This window comes from Tachyglossus aculeatus, chromosome 1 (assembly GCF_015852505.1).
Source record: "Tachyglossus aculeatus isolate mTacAcu1 chromosome 1, mTacAcu1.pri, whole genome shotgun sequence".
Classification (NCBI taxonomy): domain Eukaryota; kingdom Metazoa; phylum Chordata; class Mammalia; order Monotremata; family Tachyglossidae; genus Tachyglossus; species Tachyglossus aculeatus.
The window spans coordinates 272062-292913 of NC_052066.1; the positions used below are offsets into that span (position 1 = coordinate 272062).

Here is a 20852-nt window from a genome sequence, read left to right on the forward strand (position 1 = left end):
CAGTCCCTACCCAACAGTGGGCTCACAGTCTAAAAGAGGGAGACAGAGAACAAAACCAAAACATACTAACAAAAAAAAAAATAAATAGGATATGTACAAGTAAAATAAATAGAGTAATAAATATGTACAAACATATATACAGGTGATATACATATATACAGGTACATAATAATAATAATAATAATGATGACATTTATTAAGCGCTTACTATGTGCAAAGCACTGTTCTAAGCACTGGGGAGGTTACAAGGTGATCAGGTTGTTCCACGGGGGGCTCACAGTCTTCATCCCCATTTTACAGATGAGGGAACTGAGGCCCAGAGAAGTGGAGTGACTTGCCCGAGATCACACAGCAGGTTAAGCGGCGGAGCCGAGATTCGAACCCAGGTCATCATCATCATCATCAATCATATTTATTGAGCGCTTACTATGTGCTCTATGTACTAGGTCCTCTGACTCCGACTGCTTCCCAGACTGCTTCTTAGACCTCGAAGTCTGACTGACAAGACTTAGTGCGTCCTTTGTCTTTTCCCCCTGAAGAAGTCTCCATTCCCAACATATACATATTATTACTTCCCAAGCGCTTAGTACAGTGCTCTGCACGCAGTAAGCGCTCAATAAATGAGATTGAATGAATGAATTAATAAAATATTGATGCTTGTTTCCGTTTTGGACTGTGAGCCCCCTTTTAGACTGTGAGCCCACTGTAGGGTAGGGACTGTCTCTATATGTTACCAACTTGTACTTCCCAAGCGCTTAGGAGGAGCAGCGTGGCTCAGTGGAAAGAGCACGGGCTTTGGAGTCAGAGGTCCTGGGTTCGAATCCCGACTCCACCACGTCTGCTGTGTGACCTTGGGCAAGTCACAACTTCTCTGAGCCTCAGTTACCTCATCTGTAAAATGGGGATTAAGACTGTGAGCCCCACGTGGGACAACTTGATCACCTTGTAACCCCCCAGCGATTAGAACAGTGCTCTGCACATAGTAAGCGCTTAAAAAATGCCATTATTATTAGTATTATTACAGTGCTCTGCACACAGTAAGCGCTCAATACGATTGATTGATTGATCCCAAGCGCTTAGTACAGTGCTCTGCCCGCAGTAAGCGCTCAATAAATGCGATTGAATGAAGGAAGGAATAAAATATTGATGCTTGTTTCCTTGCTTTAATGGCTGTCTCTCCCCCACCCCGGACTGTAAGCCTGCTGTGGGCAGGGATTATCTCCGTTTTTTGTTGGACTGTATTTTCCAAGCGCTTAGTCCAGCGCTCTGCACACGGTAAATGCCCACTAAATGAGGCTATTTATTTTATTTTGTTAGTACGTTTGGTTTTGTTCTCCGTCTCCCCCTTTTAGACTATGAGCCCACTGTTGGGTAGGGACTGTCTCTATATGATGCCAACTTGGACTTCCCAGGCGCTTAGTACAGTGCTCTGCACACAGTAAGCGCTCAATAAATATGATTGATTGATTGATTGATTGAGACTGAATGAAGGACCGCGGTGCGTACGTGCGTGCGAACCGCCGCGCCCGCCCGGGCCTCACCCGTCCTGGTCCCGAGTCGGGAGGCGGACGGGCCGTGGCGCGCATGCGCACAGCGCCTCCGCCGGGAGCCAATCAACGCGCGCGCGAAGAGCCGAGCGGTCCATCTCCCCGGCAACCCGGAGGCGGGCGGGAGCCAATGGGCGGTGGCAGATTGTTGCGCAGGCGCGCAGAGCCGAGCGGTCCATCTCCCCGGCAACCCAGAGGCGGGCGGGAGCCAATGGGCGGTGGCAGATTGTTGCGCAGGCGCGCAGAGCCGAGAGGCCCATCTCCACGGCAACCCAGAGGCGGGCGGGAGCCAATGGGCGGTGGCAGATTGCTGCGCAGGCGCGCAGAGCCGAGCGGTCCATCTCCCCGGCAACCCAGAGGCGGGCGGGAGCCAATGGGCGGCGGCAGATTGTTGCGCATCTTCCATCTCCCATCTCCCCGGCAACCGCGGGGCGGAGCCCGTTGGGCATCGGTGCTGCCGGCGGCCGGGCCTCAGGCCGGAGATGAGGATGAAGAGGCAGCCGCCCGAGGAGGCGGGGACCCCGCCCCTGGAAGGCCGCCCGCGGGTCCTCAAGCTGGGAGAGACCTTTCGGCGGAGGCCAAGCTGCGCCTTCCACACCGTGCACTGTGAGGGACCATCCCGGGCGCGGCTTAATAATAATAATAATAATAATAATGGCATTTATTAAGCGCTTACTATGTGCAAAGCACTGTTCTAAGCGCTGGGGGGAATACAAGGTGATCAGGTTGTCCCACGTGGGGCTCACAGTCTTCATCCCCATTTTACAGATGAGGGAACTGAGGCGCAGAGAAGTGAAGTGACTTGCCCACAGTCACACAGCTGACAAGTGGCGGAGCCAGGACCTGAACCCATGACCTCTGACTCCAAAGCCCGGGCTCTTTCCCACTGAGCCACGCTGCTTCTCATGCTGCTGCTTAGTGGAAAGAGCCCCGCCCCCGGGCGTCAGAGGTTGTCGGTTCTAATCCCTCCTCCGCCACTTGGCAGCTGTGTGACTTTGGGCAGGTCACTTCACCTCTCTGGGCCTCAGTGACCTTGTCTGGAAAATGGGGATTAAGACTGTGAGCCCCACGTGGGATAACCTAATTACCTTGTATTAAGCCCCGTCGAAGCGCTGGGGAGGTTACAAGGTGATCAGGTTGTCCCACGGGGGGCTCACAGTCTTAATCCCCATTTGTCAGATGAGGTGACTGAGGACCGGAGAAGCCAATTGTCAGCTGTGTGACTTTGGGCAAGTCACTTCACTTCTCTGGGCCTCAGTTACCTCATCTGGAAAATGGGGATGAAGACTGGGCCCCGTGGGACAACCTGATCACCTTGTAACCTCCCCAGCGCTTAGAACAGTGCTTTGCACATAGTAATCACTTAATAAATGCCATTATTATTATTATTTATTATTTTTATTAAGTGACTTGCCCAAAGTCACACAGCTGACAATTGGCGGAGCCTGAATTTGAATGCATGACCTCTGACTCCAAAGTCCAGGCTTTTTCCACTGAGGTACCCCAGCACTTAGAACAGTGCTTGGCACATAGTAAATGCCTAACGAATATCATCATCATCTCCCCGGGGACCCCGGCCCATCCCACAGGCGGCAGCTACTCCCACGGGGCTTCGGAGGTCGGGGGTGGGCGGGAGGGCAAGCGCTACATCAGCCCTCACCCTATGTACTGAGCATCGACTGAGCTGGACTGAGGACTTCGAGAGGCCCCCTCCACACCGGAAGCTCACCAAGGGCAGAAAACGGGTCTACCCACTCTGTTGTACCTCCCAAGAGCTCAGTATAGTGCTCGGACACAGTGCTCAGTACAGTGCTCAGCATTAGTAAACCCTAAATAAATACGATTGATTGATTGATTGATTGGAGGGTAGGGAACGTGTCTGCCAACTCTATTGTATCATGCCTCCCAAGTGCCCAGTACAGTGCTCTGCACCCAGTAAACGTTCAATGCTGTATGACCCTGGACAAGCGATTCATTCATTCATTCAATCATATTTATTGAGCGCTTACTGTGTGCAGAGCACTGTACTAAGCACTTGGGAAGTACAAGTCGGCAACATATGGAGATGGTCCTTATCCAATAATGGGCTCACAGTCTAGAAGGGGGAGACAGACAACAAAACAAAACATGTAGACAGGTGTCAAAATCGTCAGAATAAATAGAATTATAGCTATTTGCACATCATTAATAAAATAAATAGAATAGTAAATATATGCAAGTAAAATAAATAGGGTAATAAATCTGTACAAATATATACAAGGGCTTTGGGTAGAGGAAGGAGGTAGAGAGGCGGGGGGATGTGGAGGAGGAGAGGAAAAAGGGGGCTCAGTGTGGGAAGGCCGCCTGGAGGAGGTGAGCTCTCAGTAGGGCTTTGAAGGGAGGAAGAGAGCTAGTTTGGCAGTGAGGTAGGAGGGGGCGAAGTGATGGAGAACCTTGAAGCCGAGGGTGAGGAGTTTTTGCTTGATTCGTAGGTTGACAGGCAGCCACTGGAGGTTTTTGAGGAGGGGAGTGACATGCCCAGTGCGTTTCTGTACAAGTCACGTGGCTTCTCTTGGCCTCAGTTCCCTCATCAGTAAAATGGAGATAAAGATTGTGACCCCACCTTGTGATACGTAGACTGTGTCCAATCTGATTAGTTTGTATCTTCCCCGGCACTTAGTACAGTTCCTGGTGCACAATTGTATTTGTGCTTAACAAATACAATTTTGTTTAAAGTCAAATAATTGAGTGCACCATTGAGGCATATCTATCTATCTATCTATCTATCTATCTATCTATATATAGATAGATAGATAGATATATACAAAAGTGCTCAGGATGGAAATAAAAAAGGGCATAAGTGCTGGGGTTTGCTGGTGATTTTGAACTGCTCGAGTACTGGAGCTGTGCAGGGTAGACCCGTCAGAGCAGGGTGGATCGTCTGACTTTTGCCCTGGAATCATTTTTTCTCAATCAATCAATCAATGGTATTTACTCCGCACTTACTCTGTGCAGAGCATTGTATTGAGCGCTTGGGAGAATACAACAGAGTACGTAAACGCATTCCCTGCCCACGACGAGCAGTCGCAAGGAGTAGACAGACAGTCCGGGTAGACGAATAATGTGTCATATATTTTCAGATGACTTCAAGCCGGCGTCCATCGACATATCTTCTGAGGGCTACCTACAGTTGGGTAGAGGGGAGGAAGTAACGATTGCACTCCCGAACATTGAGGTGAGCCGAGGCTCCAGCCCAGGCCTTCCGATTCCCAGAGAGCAGGTTCTGGGCCTTCCCAAGGGGATGTGGTCTGGTAGCCGGAAGTCTCTCCTGTGGCACGGAGATGTAGTCCGGGAGCCGGGCAGCCTCTCCCGGGACACAGAGAGCATCATCAATCGTATTTATTGAGTGCTCACTATGTGCAGAGCATTGTACTAAGCGCTTGAGCAGCTGCCCACTGAGCATCCCCACACCGCCCATCGCCCAGCTCACTCTCCTGAGGACAGGCGGAGCAGCCCCTCCCACGACCACCAGTTTGCCAAGCCAAACCCTTCATCAGCCTTCTGTGGATGGGGACCTTTTATCCTGTGACCTGTGCCTCCCACAAGCCTTTTGGGGATCCCCGAGAGGTGTGAGCCATCCGTCCATCCATCTGTCTGTCCACCTGGCCCTTGCAGCAAGAGGCCACCTCCCCCACTGATTGATGCCACGGCAGTAAGCTTTGCGGGCTGATACCAGTAAGCCCGCAAGTGTAAGCCGTAAGTGAATGGATGGATGGTGGATGGATGGATGGATGTCCACTGGGAGCCAGTGGTTCTGGCAGGGCAGCCTCTGTGGCTGAAGCCACTGTTCTGAGCCGGCGGCACAGTTGGCGGCAGTGTGGGAGCTCTGGGTGGGGGCAGGGGGCACAGTCAGGGAGGGTTCTAGACCAAAGAAGCCGCTCCCTCCTTGGGACCCCCGGGGGGAAAGCTCTTTGGCGCGGGCTGTCAGTCACTCGCCTTGTGGTGATGTCAGAGGGAGCCTAGCCAAGCCCAGGCCAGGAGGAGGGGGCCCGACCCTGGGGCCGTGAGGACGGAGAATCCCTGCCGGGTGTCCAGAGGGGACAGATGAGAGTGGGTGGGGGGCACCAAGAAGGTTAAGGGTCAGCGGGGCTAATGACCAAGGACCCGGGGCACTGTGACCATGGGGGAGCTGCTGAGGTAAGCCGAGCGGCGGGCCTGGGGGTCCAGACCTCCGGGTTTGTGTCTGGAACAAGGCTCAGATCAAGCCTCTCTGGCTGTGGACCGGGTCCAGCGGCCCACGGAGGAGGAAGCCCATTTGCCTGGTGTTTTGTTCCCATCTGCGCAGGGGTCAGTCCTGCCCTTCACCATTTTCAAAGGCTCCAAGAAGTCGTACCCGAGGGACTGCATCCTCATCCTTAACCACGATAATGGGGAATGTATCCTGGAGAAGCTGAGTGGTAACATCTCTGTGAAGAAAATCAGGTCAGGGCTGCCCTCCCCCTGGCCCTGCCCTGGACCCCCGGGGCCCTCAGCCTGTGCTTCCACCTGCCCCTCTAATAATAATAATATTTATGGCATTTATTAGACACTTACTATGTGCTGGGCACTGACCTAAGTGCTAGGGTAGATACAAGCAAATCAGGTTGGAGACAGTCCCGTCCCATGTGGGGCTCACAGTGTCAAACCCCATTTTACAGATGAGGGTACTGAGGCCCAGTGAAGTAAAGTGACTTGCCCAAGGTCACACAGCAGACAAGTGCAGACAATAGCTTGTACATAGCTATTCTATTTATTTTATTTTGTTAGTATGTTTGGTTTTGTTCTCTGTCTCCCCCTTTTACACTGTTAGCCCACTGTTGGGTAGGGACTGTCTCTATATGTTGCCAATTTGTACTTCCCAAGCGCTTAGTACAGTGCTCTGCACATAGTAAGCGCTCAATAAATATGATTGATGATGATGATGATGATGATGATGATGGCAGAGACGGGATTAGCACCTATACCTCTGACTCCCAGCCCTGTGCTCTATCCACTACACCATGCTGCTTCTTCGACTGCTTCTCCAACTCTAGACTGGAAGCTCCTTGTGGGCAGGGAATGTGTTTGCCATTTCTATCTTATTGGATTCTCCCAAGTGTTTAGGTCAGTGCTCTGCACCCAGGAAGCACTTAAAAAAATACCGCATATTGACTGATTGGGTTGGTTGGGAAGGCTCAGTAAGAGCGGAGGGCAGGGTCCCTGGCCTTAGGGAGCTTACATTCTAATGAGGGATACAAGGCAGAGCCAAATTTTGCACATTCATTCATTCATTCATTCAATCGTATTTATTGAGTGCTTACTGTGTGCAGAGCACTGTGCTAAGCGCTTGGGAAGTACATGCTGGCAACATATAGAGACGGTCCCTACCCAACAGTGGGCTCACAGTCTAGAAGGGGGAGACAGAGAACAAAACAAAACATATTAACAAAATAAAATAAATAGAATAGAATAGATATGTACAAGTAAAATAAATAAATAAATAGAGTAATTAATCCGTACAAACATATATACGTATATGCAGGGGAAGGGAAGGAGGCCAGAGGTAGGAAGTGGGCGAGAGGTTGGTGGCGAGACAGGTAATAATAATAATAATGATGGTATTTGTTAGTGCTTACTATGTGCAAAGCATATAGTAGTTCTAAGCGCTGGGAGGTTGCAAGGTGATCAGGTTGTCCCGTGGGGGCGGGGGGGGCTCTCAGTTTTTAATCCCCATTTTACAGATGAGGCAACTGAGGCACAGAGAAGTGAAGTGACTTGCCCAAAGTCACATAGCTGACAGTTGGCTGAGTCAGGATTTGAACCCATGACCTCTGACTCCAAAGCCCAGGCTCTTTCCACTGAGCCACGCTGCTTCTCCTAGATGAGACTGAGGTACAGTGAGAAGGTTGGCAAGTCAGCGCTTAGAACAGTGCTTTGCACGTAGTGTGTAATAAATCAATCAATCGTATTTATTGAGCGCTTACTGTGTGCAGAGCACTGTACTAAGCGCTTGGGAAGTACAAGATGGAAACATATAGAGACGGTCCCTACCCAACAGTGGGCTCACAGTCTAAAAGGGGGAGACAGAGAACAAAACCAAACATACTAACAAAATAAAATAAATAGAATAGATATGTACAAGTAAAATAAATAAATAGAGTAATAAATATGTACAGACATATACATATATACAGGCGCTGTGGGGAAGGGAAAGAGATAAGATGGGGGGGATGGAGAGGAGGACGAGGGGGAGAGGAAGGAAGGGGCTCAGTCTGGGAAGGCCTCCTGGAGGAGGTGAGCTCTCAGTAGGGCCTTGAAGGGAGGAAGAGAGCTAGCTAAATTACATAAATTACAGGTAGGGGAAAGCAACAGAGCTTAAGTATATGTGCATTGAGATTCAATCAATGAGTAGGTTGCATTAGAGGAGCAGAGCATGTGCACTGGGTTGTAATAAGGAAGCAGCGTGGCTCAGTGGAAAGAGACCGGGCTTTAGAGTCAGAGGTCAGGGGTTCAAATCCCTACTCCGCCAATTGTCAGCCGTGTGACTTTGGGCAAGTCACTTAACTTCTCTGTGCCTCAGTTCCCTCATCTGTAAAATGGGGATTAAGACTGTGAGCCCCCCGTGGGACAATCTGATCACCTTGTAACCTCCCCAGCGCTTAGAACAGTGCTTTGCACATAGTAAGTGCTTAATAAATGCCATCATTATTATTAGTAGGAAATCAGGGAGGTAAGGTAGGAGGTGGCAAGGTGATTGAGTGCTTTAAAGCCGATGGCGAGGAGTTTCTGTTTGAGGTGGAGGTGGGTGGGCAATCATTGGAAGTTCTTGAGGAGTGGGGAGAAGTGGACTGAGCGGTTTTGCAGAAAAATGATCCAGGCAGCAGAGTAAAACATGGACCGGAGTGGGGAGAGACAGGAAGGAGGGAGGTTACCAAGGAGGCTGATGGAGTAATCAAGGCAGGAAATCAATCAATCAATCAATCAATCATATTTATTGAGTGCTTACTGTGTGCAGAGCACTGTACTAAGCGCTTGGGAAGTACAAGTCGCCAACACAAAGAGACAGTCCCTACCCAACAGCGGGCTCACAGTCTAGAAGGGGGAGACAGAGAGCAAAACCAAGCATACTAACAAAATAAAATAAATAGAATAGATATGTACAGATAGATAAATAAATAAATAGAGTAATAAATATGTACAGACATATATACATATATACAGGTGCTGTGGGGAAGGGAAGGAGGAAAGATGGGGGAGATGGAGAGGGGGACGAGGGGGAGAGGAAGGAAGGGGCTCAGTCTGGAAAGGCCTCCTGGAGGAGGTGAGCTCTCAGCAGGGCCTTGAAGGGAGGAAGAGAGCTAGCTTGGCGGAGGGGCAGAGGGAGGGCATTCCAGGCCCGGGGGAGGACGTGGGCTGGGGGTCGATGGCGGGACGGGCGAGAACGAGGCCAAACGGTGAGGAGATTAGCGGCGGAGGAGCGGAGGGTGCGGGCTGGGCTGGAGAAGGACAGAAGGGAGGTGAGGGAGGAGGGGGCGAGGGGATGGACAGCCTTGAAGCTGAGTGGTTGGATCATTATGGTAGCTGGAGAGGGGAGAGGCTGGAGGCAGGAAGGTAAACGTGGAGGGTGATGCTGTCGTCAGGGGGAGAAATGATAAAGGCTTGGATCAGTGTGGTTGCAGGAGAGGGGTGAGAATGGAAGCAGGGAGATCAGCAAGGAAGCTTAAAGTCTCTCCAGCCTCTCCTTCCTCCCCTTTTTAATTCATGCTGCTGCTGCTGCTGCTCTTCCCGCCTCTCCCCTCCCAACAGCAGTTATGTATATATATATATATATATATATATATATATAATTCAATTCATTTATATTGACGTCAGTTTACTTGTATTGATGTCTGACTCCTCCCTCCCCGCCCCCCAAGACTATGAGCCTGTTGCAAGCAGGGATTGTCTCTCTTTATTGCTGTATTGTACCTTCTAAGCACTTAGTACAGTGCTCTGCACACAGTAAGCACTCAATAAATCGTGGCTCAGAGGAAAGATCCTGGGCTTGGGAGTCGGAGGTCATAGGTTCTAATCCTGGCTCCGCCACTTTTCTGCTGTGTGACTTTGGGCAAGTCACTTAACTTCTCTGGGCCTCAGTTACCTCATCTGTAAAATGGGGATTAAGACTGTGAGCCCCACGAGGGACAACTTGATTACCTCGTATCCCCCAGCGCTTAGAACAGTGCTTGGCACAGAGTAAGCGCTTAACAAATGTCATTGTTATCCAGTGCTTAGAACAGTGCTTTGCACATAGTAAGTGCTTAATAAATGCCATCATTATTATTAATAAGAATGAATGAATGAACGAATGAATGAATGAATGCTGCTGCTGCTGCTGCACGGATCATCATCCCGAAGTGTCATTCGGCCTCCTTCTCTCGTCTCCTCCAAACCTCCAACTCCAGCTCCTCAAAACCTCCCCGTGCTCCCCGTCACCAAGCAGAATCTCCTCACAGCTGGCCTGACGGCCTTCTTCCTCCATCTGACCTCACCTCACCTCTTGGATCTCTTCTCCCGCTGTCCCCCAACACACTGTCTCCCTCTGCTCCTCCCTGGCTTACTTTCTAAATGAACCTTGCTCTCAACTCTGCCGGCCCCGTGTCGCCTCAGTCCTGATGTTCCCCTGGCCTGGAACTCCCTCTCTCTCCCAATCAGCCGCCTTCCACACCCTCCCGAGTCCCACCTCCTCTGACACTCCTTTTCTGAAGAATTCCCAGGATCTCCAGTCATATAAACCTTTCAGCCCTCCCCAGCAATTTGGTTCATTCATTCATTCATTCATTCATTCATTCATTCATTCATTCTATTCACATTTATTCATTCTTTCAATCATGTTTATTGAGCGTTTACTGCATGCAGAGCACTGTACTAAGCGCTTGGGAAATACAAGTCGGCAACATGTAGAGACGGTCCCTACCCAACAGTGGGCTCACAGTCTAGAAGGGGGAGACAGACAACAAAACAAAACATATTAACAAAATAAAATAAATAGAATAAATATGTACAAGTAAAATAAAGAAATAGAGTAATTAATATGTACAAACATGTACAAACTGTGCTTATTGAGTGCTTAATGTGTGCAGAGCACTGTACTAAGCACTTGGAAGGTACAATACAATAATAATAATAATGATATTTGTTAAGCACTTACTATGTGCAAAGCACTGTTCTAAGCGCTGGGGAGGTTACAAGGTGATCAGGTTGTCCCACGGGGGGCTTACAGTTTTAATCCCCATTTTACAGATGAGGTAACTGAGACACAGAGAAGTTAAGTGACTTGCCCAAACTTTCCACTGAGGCACGCTGCTTCTCAATAAAGAGAGACAATCCCTGCCCGCAACAGGCTTATAGTCTAGAGGGGGGCTCACACTGTAATAACCGTGGTATTTCACTCAGTTCATTCAGTCTTATTTATTGAGCACTTACTATGTGCAGAGCACTGTAGTAAGTGCTTGGAAAGTACAATACAGCAATTAGAGAGAGACAATCCCTGCCCACAATGAGCTTAAAGTCTAGAGGGGGGAAGACACGCATCAAACCAAGGAAACAGGCATCAATGTAAGTAAATAGAATTATAGCTATATACATATATATAGCTTATATATAGCTTATATATATATATATATATATATATATATATATATATATATATATATATATAAGCAGTTACTGAGAGTCTAGCACCCTTCTAAGCCCTGGAATAGATGCAAGCTACTCAGGTCTGTCACAGTCCCTGTCCCACGTGGGTCTAGCAGTCTAAATAAGAGGGAGAAGCCGCAAGGCGCAGTGGATAGAGTACGAACCTGGGAGTCAGAAGGTCATGGGTTCTAATCCCAGCTCTGCCACCTGTCTGCTGTGTGACCCTGGGCAAGTCACTTCGCTTCTCTGGGCCTCAGTTACCTCATCTGTAAAATGGAGATTGAAACTGGGAGCCCCACTTAGAACAAGGACTGCGTCCCACCCGATTTGCTTGTATCCACCCCAGCTCTTAATGCAGTGCCTGGCGTATAGTAAGCATTTGATAAATAACATAATAATAGTAGTAGCAGGGATTGAATCCCCATTTACAGATGAGGGACTTTAGGCACAGAGAAGTGAAGTGACTTGCCCAAAGTCATACCCAGCCCTCTAGGCGTATGTGCATTTATTTAATAGTATGTTCCAACGCTTCCTTTGATTACCTTATTTTATTTTAGTTTACTTTATTCTCCATGAGCAGGGAATGTGCTGCTTGCTTGTTTTGACCTTTCCCAGGGCTTAGTAAAATGTGCTGCCCCAGGGGACGCTCACCTAACACCTTTACTACCACTGCTACTGACCGTAGTTGTGGCATTACTCACTCTTCATCAATCAAATAATCAATCAAGGGTATTTACTGAGCCCTTACTGTGGGCAAAGCACTGTATTAAGTGCTTGGGAAAGCACTGTGCAATATAATTGGCAGTCAGGATCCCTGCCCACAAGGAGTTCAGGGTCTATAGAGGGAGGCAGACATTAAAATAGATCAGGGATAGGGGTAATAGTAGGGGATAAGGATGTGGACATAAGGGCTGGGGGCCTGGGGATGGGGTGGGTATCTGAGTGCTTTAAGAAGTAATGCCCAAATGCACAAGAGGCACAGATGGGAGGGTGAATAGGATGGGGAAATGACTCAGTCAAGGGAGGCCTCTTGGAGGAGATGAGATTTTAGGAGGGCTGTGAAAGTGGGGAGAGTGGTGGTCTGTCATATATGAAGGGGGAGGAAAGGAGTTCTGGGGAGGACCTGGGCGAGGGGACTGTGGCGAGATGGACGACATCGAGGTCCAGTGAGCAGTTTGGCGTTAGCAGAGCTTCTCCTCACTGTGGTTTTGGGCCAGGGTTAGGGTTAGGGGCTTGGAGTTCCCCAGGAGGTCTGTGGGTGACGGGTGGGAGCAAGAGGCGTAGGGCACTGTGGGTCAGCCTCATTGCTCTGGCCATGCCCACATTTGGGTGCCACATAATCATTTGGACCACCCTGTCCTTGACTGCAGAACCGAAGAGATCAGCCAGGTTCAGTCTCAGATCATTCACTTCCACAACCACCACCACCACCACCACCACCATCATCCTCAGCGGCAGCCCCAGGAACAGGAAATGCAGCAACGGCTAGTGCCGCATCAGGAAATGTGCCATCTGCAGCAGGAGGAAATGGCCCACCAGCAGCAACTACTGCAGCAGCAGGAAATGTACCGTTGGCAGCAACAAATGCACCAGCAGCAGCAACAAATGCAGCAGCTGCTACTGCAACAGCAAAAAATGCAGCAGCAGCAGCAGCAGCAGCTACTACAACAGCAGGAAATCCAAAGTATCTGCGAGACTCAGTACGGTGAAAAAATGTATTCCCACCAGGAGAAAGGGTCTCCAGCATCTCCCCTGGATGATGCTGAAGATATTGAAAGAGGTAAAATGAAGCCCATAGACCTTAATGTGCTCAGTACTTTTCCTAACTTTTTCAAGATAGTGAGAGGCAGAAACCCTGGGGCCTGGAGGAGTGAGTGTCTGGTGGGCCCCATGATAGTGGAGGAGGAGCAGGAATAAGAAGCCTCTGCCTTTGGGCTCAAAAAAGATCAACCAATCAATGATGTTTATTGAGCATTTACCCGGTGCAGAGCTCCTCTGTACTAAGCACTTGGGAGAGTCTAGTACAGTAGAGTCATTCGTTCATTCATTCAGTCATATTGATTGAGTGCTTACTGTGTGCAAAGCACTGCACTAAGCTCTTGGGAGAGTATAATAGAACCACAAACAGACATCGTCCTGCCCACAGTGAGCTCAAAGTCTAGAGGGGGAGACGGCTATTAATATAAATAAGTAAATACAGAAATTACAGATATATACATATGTGCTGTGGGGATGGGAGGAAGGATGAATGAACGAGCAAGTAAGAGTGATGCAGAAGGGAGTGGGAGAAGAGGAGAGGAGGGCTCAGTCACAGAAGGCTTCTTGGAGCAGATGTGCCTTTAATAAGAGTTAGCAGACATGTTCCCTGCCCACAGCGAGCTTCCAGTTGAGAGAAAAAAGAGGTACGTGGACACTAGGTCCCGGCCCCTCCCTAATGAGGATAGGGAGCCCCTCCCCAACTGCAGCCAGGGTGGGGAGAGACAGGAGGCCGGGAGGTCAATAAGAAGGCTGATACAGTAATCAAGGAGGGGTAGGATAGGTGCTTGGATTAATCAATCAATCAATCAATCAATCAATCAATCAATCGTATTTATTGAGTGCTTACTGTGTGCAGAGCACTGTACTAAGCACTTGGGAAGTACAAGTTGGCAACACATAGAGACGGTCCCTACCCAACAGTGGGCTCACAGTCTAGAAGGGGGAGACAGAGAACAAAACAAAACATATTAACAAAATAAAATAAATAGAATAGATATGTACAAGTAAAATAAATAGAGTAATAAATACGTACAAACATATATACATATATACAGGTGCTGTGGGGAAGAGAAGGAGGTAAGGTGGGGGGATGAAGAGGGGGAGGAGGGGGACAGGAAGGAGGGGGCTCAGTCTGGGAAGGCCTCCTGGAGGAGGTGAGCTCTCAGTAGGGCCTTGAAGGGAGGAAGAGAGCTAGCTTGGCAGATGTTGGGAGGGAGGGCATTCCAGGCCAGGGGGATAACGTGGGCTGGGGGTTGACGGTGGGACAGGCGAGAATGAGGCACGGTGAGGAGATTAGCGGCGGAGGAGCAGAGGGTGCGGGGTGGGCTGGACAAGGAGAGAAGGGAGGTGAGGTAGGAGGGGGCGAGGTGATGGACAGCCCTGAGGCCGAGGGTGAGGAGTTTCTGCCTGATGCATAGGTTGATTGGTAGCCACTGGAGATTTTTGAGTGATTAATGTGCTAGCAGTTTGGGTAGAGAGGAAAGGATAGATTTTAGTGATGTTGTGAGGGTTGAACCAATGGGATTTAGTGATGGATAGAACATGTGGCCTGAATGAGAGGGGGGAGTCAAGGATAATGCCAAGATTACGTGCTTGTGAGGCAGGAAGGATGGTAGTGCCATCTACAGTGATGGAAAAGTCAGGAGGTGGACAGGGTTTGGATGGGAAGGTATGGAGTTAACATTAATAATAATTATGATAATTATGGTACTTGTTAACCACTTACTATGTGCCAAGCACTGGAGTGGGTGAGAAGCAGCATGGCTTATGAGAAGCAGCGTGGCTCAGTGGAGAAGAGCCCGGGCTTTGGAGTCAGAGGTCATGGGTTCAAATCCCGGCTCCGCCAAATGTCAGCTGTGTGACTTTGGGCAAATCACTTAACTTCTCCGGGCCTCAGTTCCCTCATCTGTAAAATGGGGATGAAGACTGTGAGCCCCCTGTGGGACAACCTGATCACCTTGTAACCTCCCCAGCGCTTAGAACAGTGCTTTGCACATAGTAAGCGCTTAATAAATGCCATCATTATTATTATTATTACAAGTCAATCAGGTTGGACACAGCCCCTGTCCCACATAGTGCATTCTTAATCCCCATTTTACAGATGAGGTAACCGAGGCCAAGAGCAGTTAACTGAATATGTCTGTACATATTTATTACTCTATTTATTTATTTTACTTGTACATATCTATTCTATTTATTTTATTTTGTTAGTGTGTTTGGTTTTGTTCTCTGTCTCCCACTTTTAGACTGTGAGCCCACTGTTGGGTAGGGACTGTCTATATGTTGCCAACTTGGACTTCCCAAGCGCTTAGTACAGTGCTCTGCACACAGTAAGCGCTTAATAAATATTATTGATTGATTGATCTATAAAACCAGGAATAAGATTGTGAGCCCTGTGCAGGACAGGGAGTGTGTCCAACTCAGCTTGCTTGTATCCACTCCAGTGCTTAGTACAGTGCCTGGCACATAGTAAGCGCTTACCAAATACCATAACTATTATCATTAAAAGGGTGAGAGAAGGAAGAAGTGTCGGTGAATGAGACTGAGCAGGGGCCATGGGAGAGGGAGGGTCCACCAAACTGAGGCCTGAGAGCACTTGGAGGAGGAGGGTAGGGTGGTCCCCGGCGTCGGAGGAGGTCTGGGAAGAACTAGCTGGAACTCCAAGGTTGCCCTCTGGAGCAGGGATGTCCCTGTGGGAGAGGAGGAGAAGAGGAGAGAGAAGAGAGAAAGAAAGGGAAAGGGGGGTGGGGGGGGGGGGAGAGAGAGAGAAGAGAGAGAGACCTGTTGTACTGTAGAAGAGACCCACGCTGACTTGGAGCCAGACTGGAAAGGAGCTGGCTGCCAGTGAGAGGTTGGAAATGGCAGACAGGTGGTGGCTGGGGGCAAGGGGGTGGGGGCGGCTAGCGATTTAAGGAGGCAGGAATAAGGGAGGGTCAGAGTCCCAGCTGGGTGGGGGGGATTTAGACAGCCGGTGGGGGACATCCTCTTAGGAGAAAACTGGGAAGCAGGGGAGGAAGGCAGCGAAATCCATAAAACCCAGAAGAATGTACTGAGCAGCCTGAGAGCTGACACTAGAGGTAGCCGGTTGGCTGTCGGACAATGCCCTCAGGGCTACTGGGAATCACTGGAAGGCTTCTTCGGATCCAGGAAGGCCTCAAATCAGGGGAGAGCGCAAGACTGGAGCGGGATGGGCTCCAGGCCAGGGAACAATAGGGCTGGGGAAAAATGAATTGTCAGCCCAGGTTGTTAGTCCTGCTCCAGTCTACCCCAAGTCCAGCTGCAGTCCAGCCCCAATAAAGCCCCGGTCCAATCCCAGTCCAGCCCCATTCCTGCCCTAGCCCAGGCCCAGTCCAGCTCTGATCCTGCCCTAACCCAGCCCCAGTCCCAGGATTATGCGGCACTGTGAAGGAACTGGTAAAATGTGGTTCCCTCATGTGGGTCAGCTAACCAACTGTCTCTCTGCCCGTCAGACACCCAGTAGGTCACTTGGCCAATCAGCCAATTGCTCAGCCAGCGAGGTGACCGGTCAGTCAATCCATGGGTCAGCCAGCGCAGGGCACCTAGTGAGTGCACTGCCTGGTGCCAAATGCCGGGGAGTGGACACTAGAAGCAATCCACCTGCCCTCAGGGGCTTACAATCTCATGGAGGAGCTTACTGTCCATGAAAGCGGGTGGGAAGGTGGGTTCAGGCCCCCCTCCCTGTCCCCCACTCAGGCCCCGCCCCAGCTCCAGCTTTAAACCACGAGAGCCAGAAGCGCTCACTGCTTGGGTTCCCGGTTGAAGTCCATCTGTCCGTCAGTCAGCCCGTCAGTCGGTCGTTCTGTGTTCCCTGCAGAACTGATGGTGGAGGCGAGCATGACGGACCAGGGGAACTCGGACAGCTCGTCTTGGTCGGACTGCAGGAGCCCGTCGCCGTCGGGCTCGACCAGTGAAGACGGTGGGGCCAGCAGCTCTGAGGATGAGGAGGCCCTGCCGCCGCACTCCAGCCCGGTCCGGTTCCCACAGCAGCGGCGCCCCCCGCCCCCGCTGCCATGCCGCAGAGTCCCGGACCTGAACTCTGACCCGGACCCTTACTGGAGCCGGTGCCAGGGGGACGGGAGTTCGGCCACACCCGAGCTCCGTGAGTTCCCGTCTTCCCGAGGGCATGGCCTGTGCCCGCGGGGCACCACCGCAGCTCTCCCCGGAGACGGGGGACTACTGGGATGGGTCAGGTGCCACCCCCATGCGGAGCATGACGGTGCAAGGCATCACTTCATGGGGCCCACCCAGTGGGAGACAAGGCCGGGTCCAAATCCACCCTGCTCTCAGCACAGTATGTGGTACAGAGTGAGCACTTGGGTGGTTCCAGCAATATCAAGCAGCGTGACCTAGTGGATAGAGCACAGGCCCGGGAGGCAGAAGGACCTGAGTTCTAGTACTGCCTCTGCTATTTGTCTGCCCTGTGACCTTGGGCAAGTCACTTCACTTCTTGGGTCCTCAGTTACCTCATCTGTAAAATGGTGGTTAAGACTCTGAGCCCCATGTGGGACGGGGACTGTGTCCAACCCAATTTGCCTGTATCTACCCCAGCATTTAAGTCAGTGCCTGGCACTTAGAAAGTGCTTAACAAATACCACAATTATTATTATTTTTAGGAAGAGGTTTATTCATTCATTCAATTGTATTTATTGAGCGCTTACTGTGTGCACAGCACTGTACTAAGCCCTTGCGGTTTACAGGGTGCACTGAGTAGCTCAGTGGAAAGAGCACGGGCTTGGGAGTCAGAGGTCATGGGTTCAAATCCCCGCTCTGCCAATTGTCAGCTGTGTGACCTTGGGCAAGTCACTTAGCTTCTCTGTGCCTCAGTTACCTTGTCTGTAAAATGGGGATTAAGACTGTGAGCCCCACGTGGGACAACCTGATCACCTTGTATCCTCCCCAGCGCTTAGAACAGTGCTTTGCACATAGTAAGTGCTTAACAAATGCCATCATTATTATTATGTCACTATAGAAAGTGCATAACAAATACCACCATTATTATTATTATTATTATCATTAGGAAGATGTTTCCAGGGTGTCCCGGGAGGCTGTCGCTATAGGGAAGGGGCCCAGGTGGTCTGGGGCTGGAGGGCGGTAGCGTTGTTACTCCAAGCCTACCACGGCCACCCCTTCGGCCAAGCCTAGAGAGTTGTACCCCGGCGGCCCCGAGCAGGTCCGGGGAGGTTCTTCTGGAAAGAGCACGAGGCCCTGCCAGCTCCTGAGTGTGTTCTGGGGAGTTGGGAAAACGATTCTCCCCCAACTGAGCCTTCCTTCAGGTTGGAAATCCAGTTGCTGTGGGGACCACCCTCCTCCCAGAAACATTGGGTCACAAAGGTCCCCCGGGTAGAGGCTTTGTCCTTCATTCAAGCAGACCCTCCCTGCCAGAGTAGGGAGATCCTGTCTTCCCCCTGCCTGCTGGCCCTGGCTGCCAGAGTTTGGGACTTAGGGTCCCCCATTTGGGAGAAGTAGCCCTGGGTGGACTGCGGGTCGGGAGCATCATCTCTATTGGTCTGATCCCCAGATCTCCCCAAAGGAGATGATTTGTTCCATTGTGCCAGAGCTGTTCCCGTCGGCACTCCTGACAAATGCAAGACTGAGAGGTGGCCGGCCTGGCCGAGGGGGTTCTTCCGCCTGGCCAGGGGACAGGACTGAGGGTGGGGCCGGCCAGCGGGAGCCCGCTTTTCAGTCCCGGTTCCGCCTCGGGCCTGTTGGGGGTACTTGGGTTGCTCCCTTCACCTCTCTGGGCCTCCCTTTCTTGATCCTGGGAAGTGGCACCAAGCCCTTCCTCCCCCTGCCTCCTCCTGCCACTCAGGGCTGCTAGGTGGAGGAAGCTACATCACCCACCAAAAAGACTGTTGGGCCAGTTCAAAAGAAGTCAGTGGGTCCACAGCCCTTTCCAGACCACGTCTGTGGGTGGAGCAAATAGCTTTACGATTGGTTTTTTAAGCCCCGGGGCCAAGACGGAGGATTTTTTAGGGTAAAAGTCAGTGCCATCCCATTTGGTGACTCTCAATCAACTGAGTGAAATTGTTCACTGTCGGTAGCGTTACCTGAGAGGTGTCCAGGGAAGGCCGGGGCCTGGGCCTGAGAAAGGAGGAAGAGTTGGCTGGTGAATTTTGAGGTGGGATTGTGTCACCTGTATTTGGGAGGCTGATGACCTGGTCTGAGGGGAATACATCTCAGGCCCAGCCCCTTCTGGGATGTAGCAGGGAAAGAGCAAGAGGGTTCCCAAGGGGAAGACGCTTTTCTCTCCCTCGGTACTGGGAGGGCGAGTCGGGTTGAGTGTTCAAAACTGTTTCTGTTTTGTGTTGTAGGAAGAGACCCGCAGCTGAGCGACAGCGACTACTGAGACCCTGCCCCCTCCCGCCCTCGAGGCCAGAATCCAAGCACTCCCTTGCCACGACATCCTGATTGAGCCTTGGAGGGCGCTGGTCCCGGGGGTCTCCCTCTGGGGGCTGTGGAAACCATGCTTTGACTGAGGCTTCACCCACTCTGGGACTGAGAATAGCACGGCTGAGACCAGTTCCAGGCTCCAGGGACTGGGCCTGGGTTCTTGGCCATGTTGCTGGGCTCAGAGTAAAATCTTGGTTTATGTTTGTACTACCTGATGTACTTGAAATTTGGGCTGAAGCAGCTCTCTGCAAAGGTCGGGGGGTGGTGGTAATAATAGCCATAATAATAATAATGGCATTTGTTAAGTGCTTACTACGTGCCAGGCACTGTACTAAGTGCTGGGGCTGATATAAGCAAATGGGGTTGGACACAGTCCCTGTCCCACATAGGGCTCATTGTCTCAATCCCCATTTTATAGATGAGGTAACTGAGGCACAGAGAAGTGAATTGACTTGCCCAAGGTCACACAGCAGACACGTGGCAGAGGCGGAATTAGAACCCACAAACTTCTGACCCCCAGGCCCGTGATCAATCAATCAATCAATCGTATTTATTGAGCGCTTACTGTGTGCAGAGCACTGTACTAAGCGCTTGGGAAGTACAAGTCGGCAACACAATAATACACCGTGCTGGTGGTGAGGGTCCAGGTTGGGGGCCACTGGCTGGTCTCCTGGGGCTTCGGAGACACCTGGGTTCCACCTAGCCTGGCTGAATCTCTCCCGGAAGGTCCACCTCCACGTGAAGCAGCATGGTGCACACAATAAGCGCTCAATAAATACGACTGAATGAATGAGTGAATGATAGAGCATGTGCCTGGGAGTCAGCTGGTCATGGGTTCTAATCCTACCTCTGCCACTTGTCTGCTGTGTGGCCTTGGGCCAGTCACTTCACTTCTCTGGGCCTCAGTTACCTCGTCTGCAAAATGGGGATTGACACTGTGAACCGCAATCCAATTTGCTTGTATCCTCCCCAGTGACAAGTATAGTGCCTGGCACATAGTAAGTGCTTAAAAAATACCACCATCATTATTATTATTATTATTGTTATTTCCAACCAAGGGCCAGCAGCCCCCTGGGGCTCATTTCCCTGGGAACCTCTGGCAGTTCCCCAACAGCTCTCTGGGTCTCATCTGCCTCAGTAGCCCCCTGGCTGCCCCCCAGCAGCTCCCCAGGAAAGCTCTAGCCAGCCTCGGGCAGCCAGCCAACAGTGCCCTGGGCCCTCAGCTCCCTGGTACCTCTCTGGGAAGCCCTGTGGCATCCCCCTAGCAGTCCCCTGGGCTTCAGCCCCCTCAGCCCCCCAACTCCCCAGGAGCTCCCCAGCAGCTCCCTAGGCCTTAGTCCATCAGCAGCCCCCCATCAACCCCTAGCATCCCGGAGCAGCCCCCCAGCCCTCTACCCTGGGCAATCTCCCACTCTGCCCAGGGAATGCACAGCAGAGGGAGGAAGAGTTTTTGGGAATTTG

General features: G+C 51.0%; 1 protein-coding gene across 1 annotated transcript; it reads left to right on the forward strand.

Annotated features, from left to right (window-relative positions):
- Nucleotides 1-1960: 1960 nt before the first annotated feature.
- On the forward strand, nt 1961-19598 carry LOC119931249 (ELL-associated factor 2-like). Its single transcript, XM_038749859.1, has 6 exons — nt 1961-2153; nt 4667-4761; nt 5872-6008; nt 12593-13002; nt 16816-17100; nt 19313-19598. The coding sequence occupies exons 1-6, from the start codon at nt 2030-2032 to the stop codon at nt 19345-19347; spliced, it is 1086 nt and encodes a 361-aa protein (XP_038605787.1). The 5' UTR covers nt 1961-2029; the 3' UTR covers nt 19348-19598.
- Nucleotides 19599-20852: the final 1254 nt, after the last annotated feature.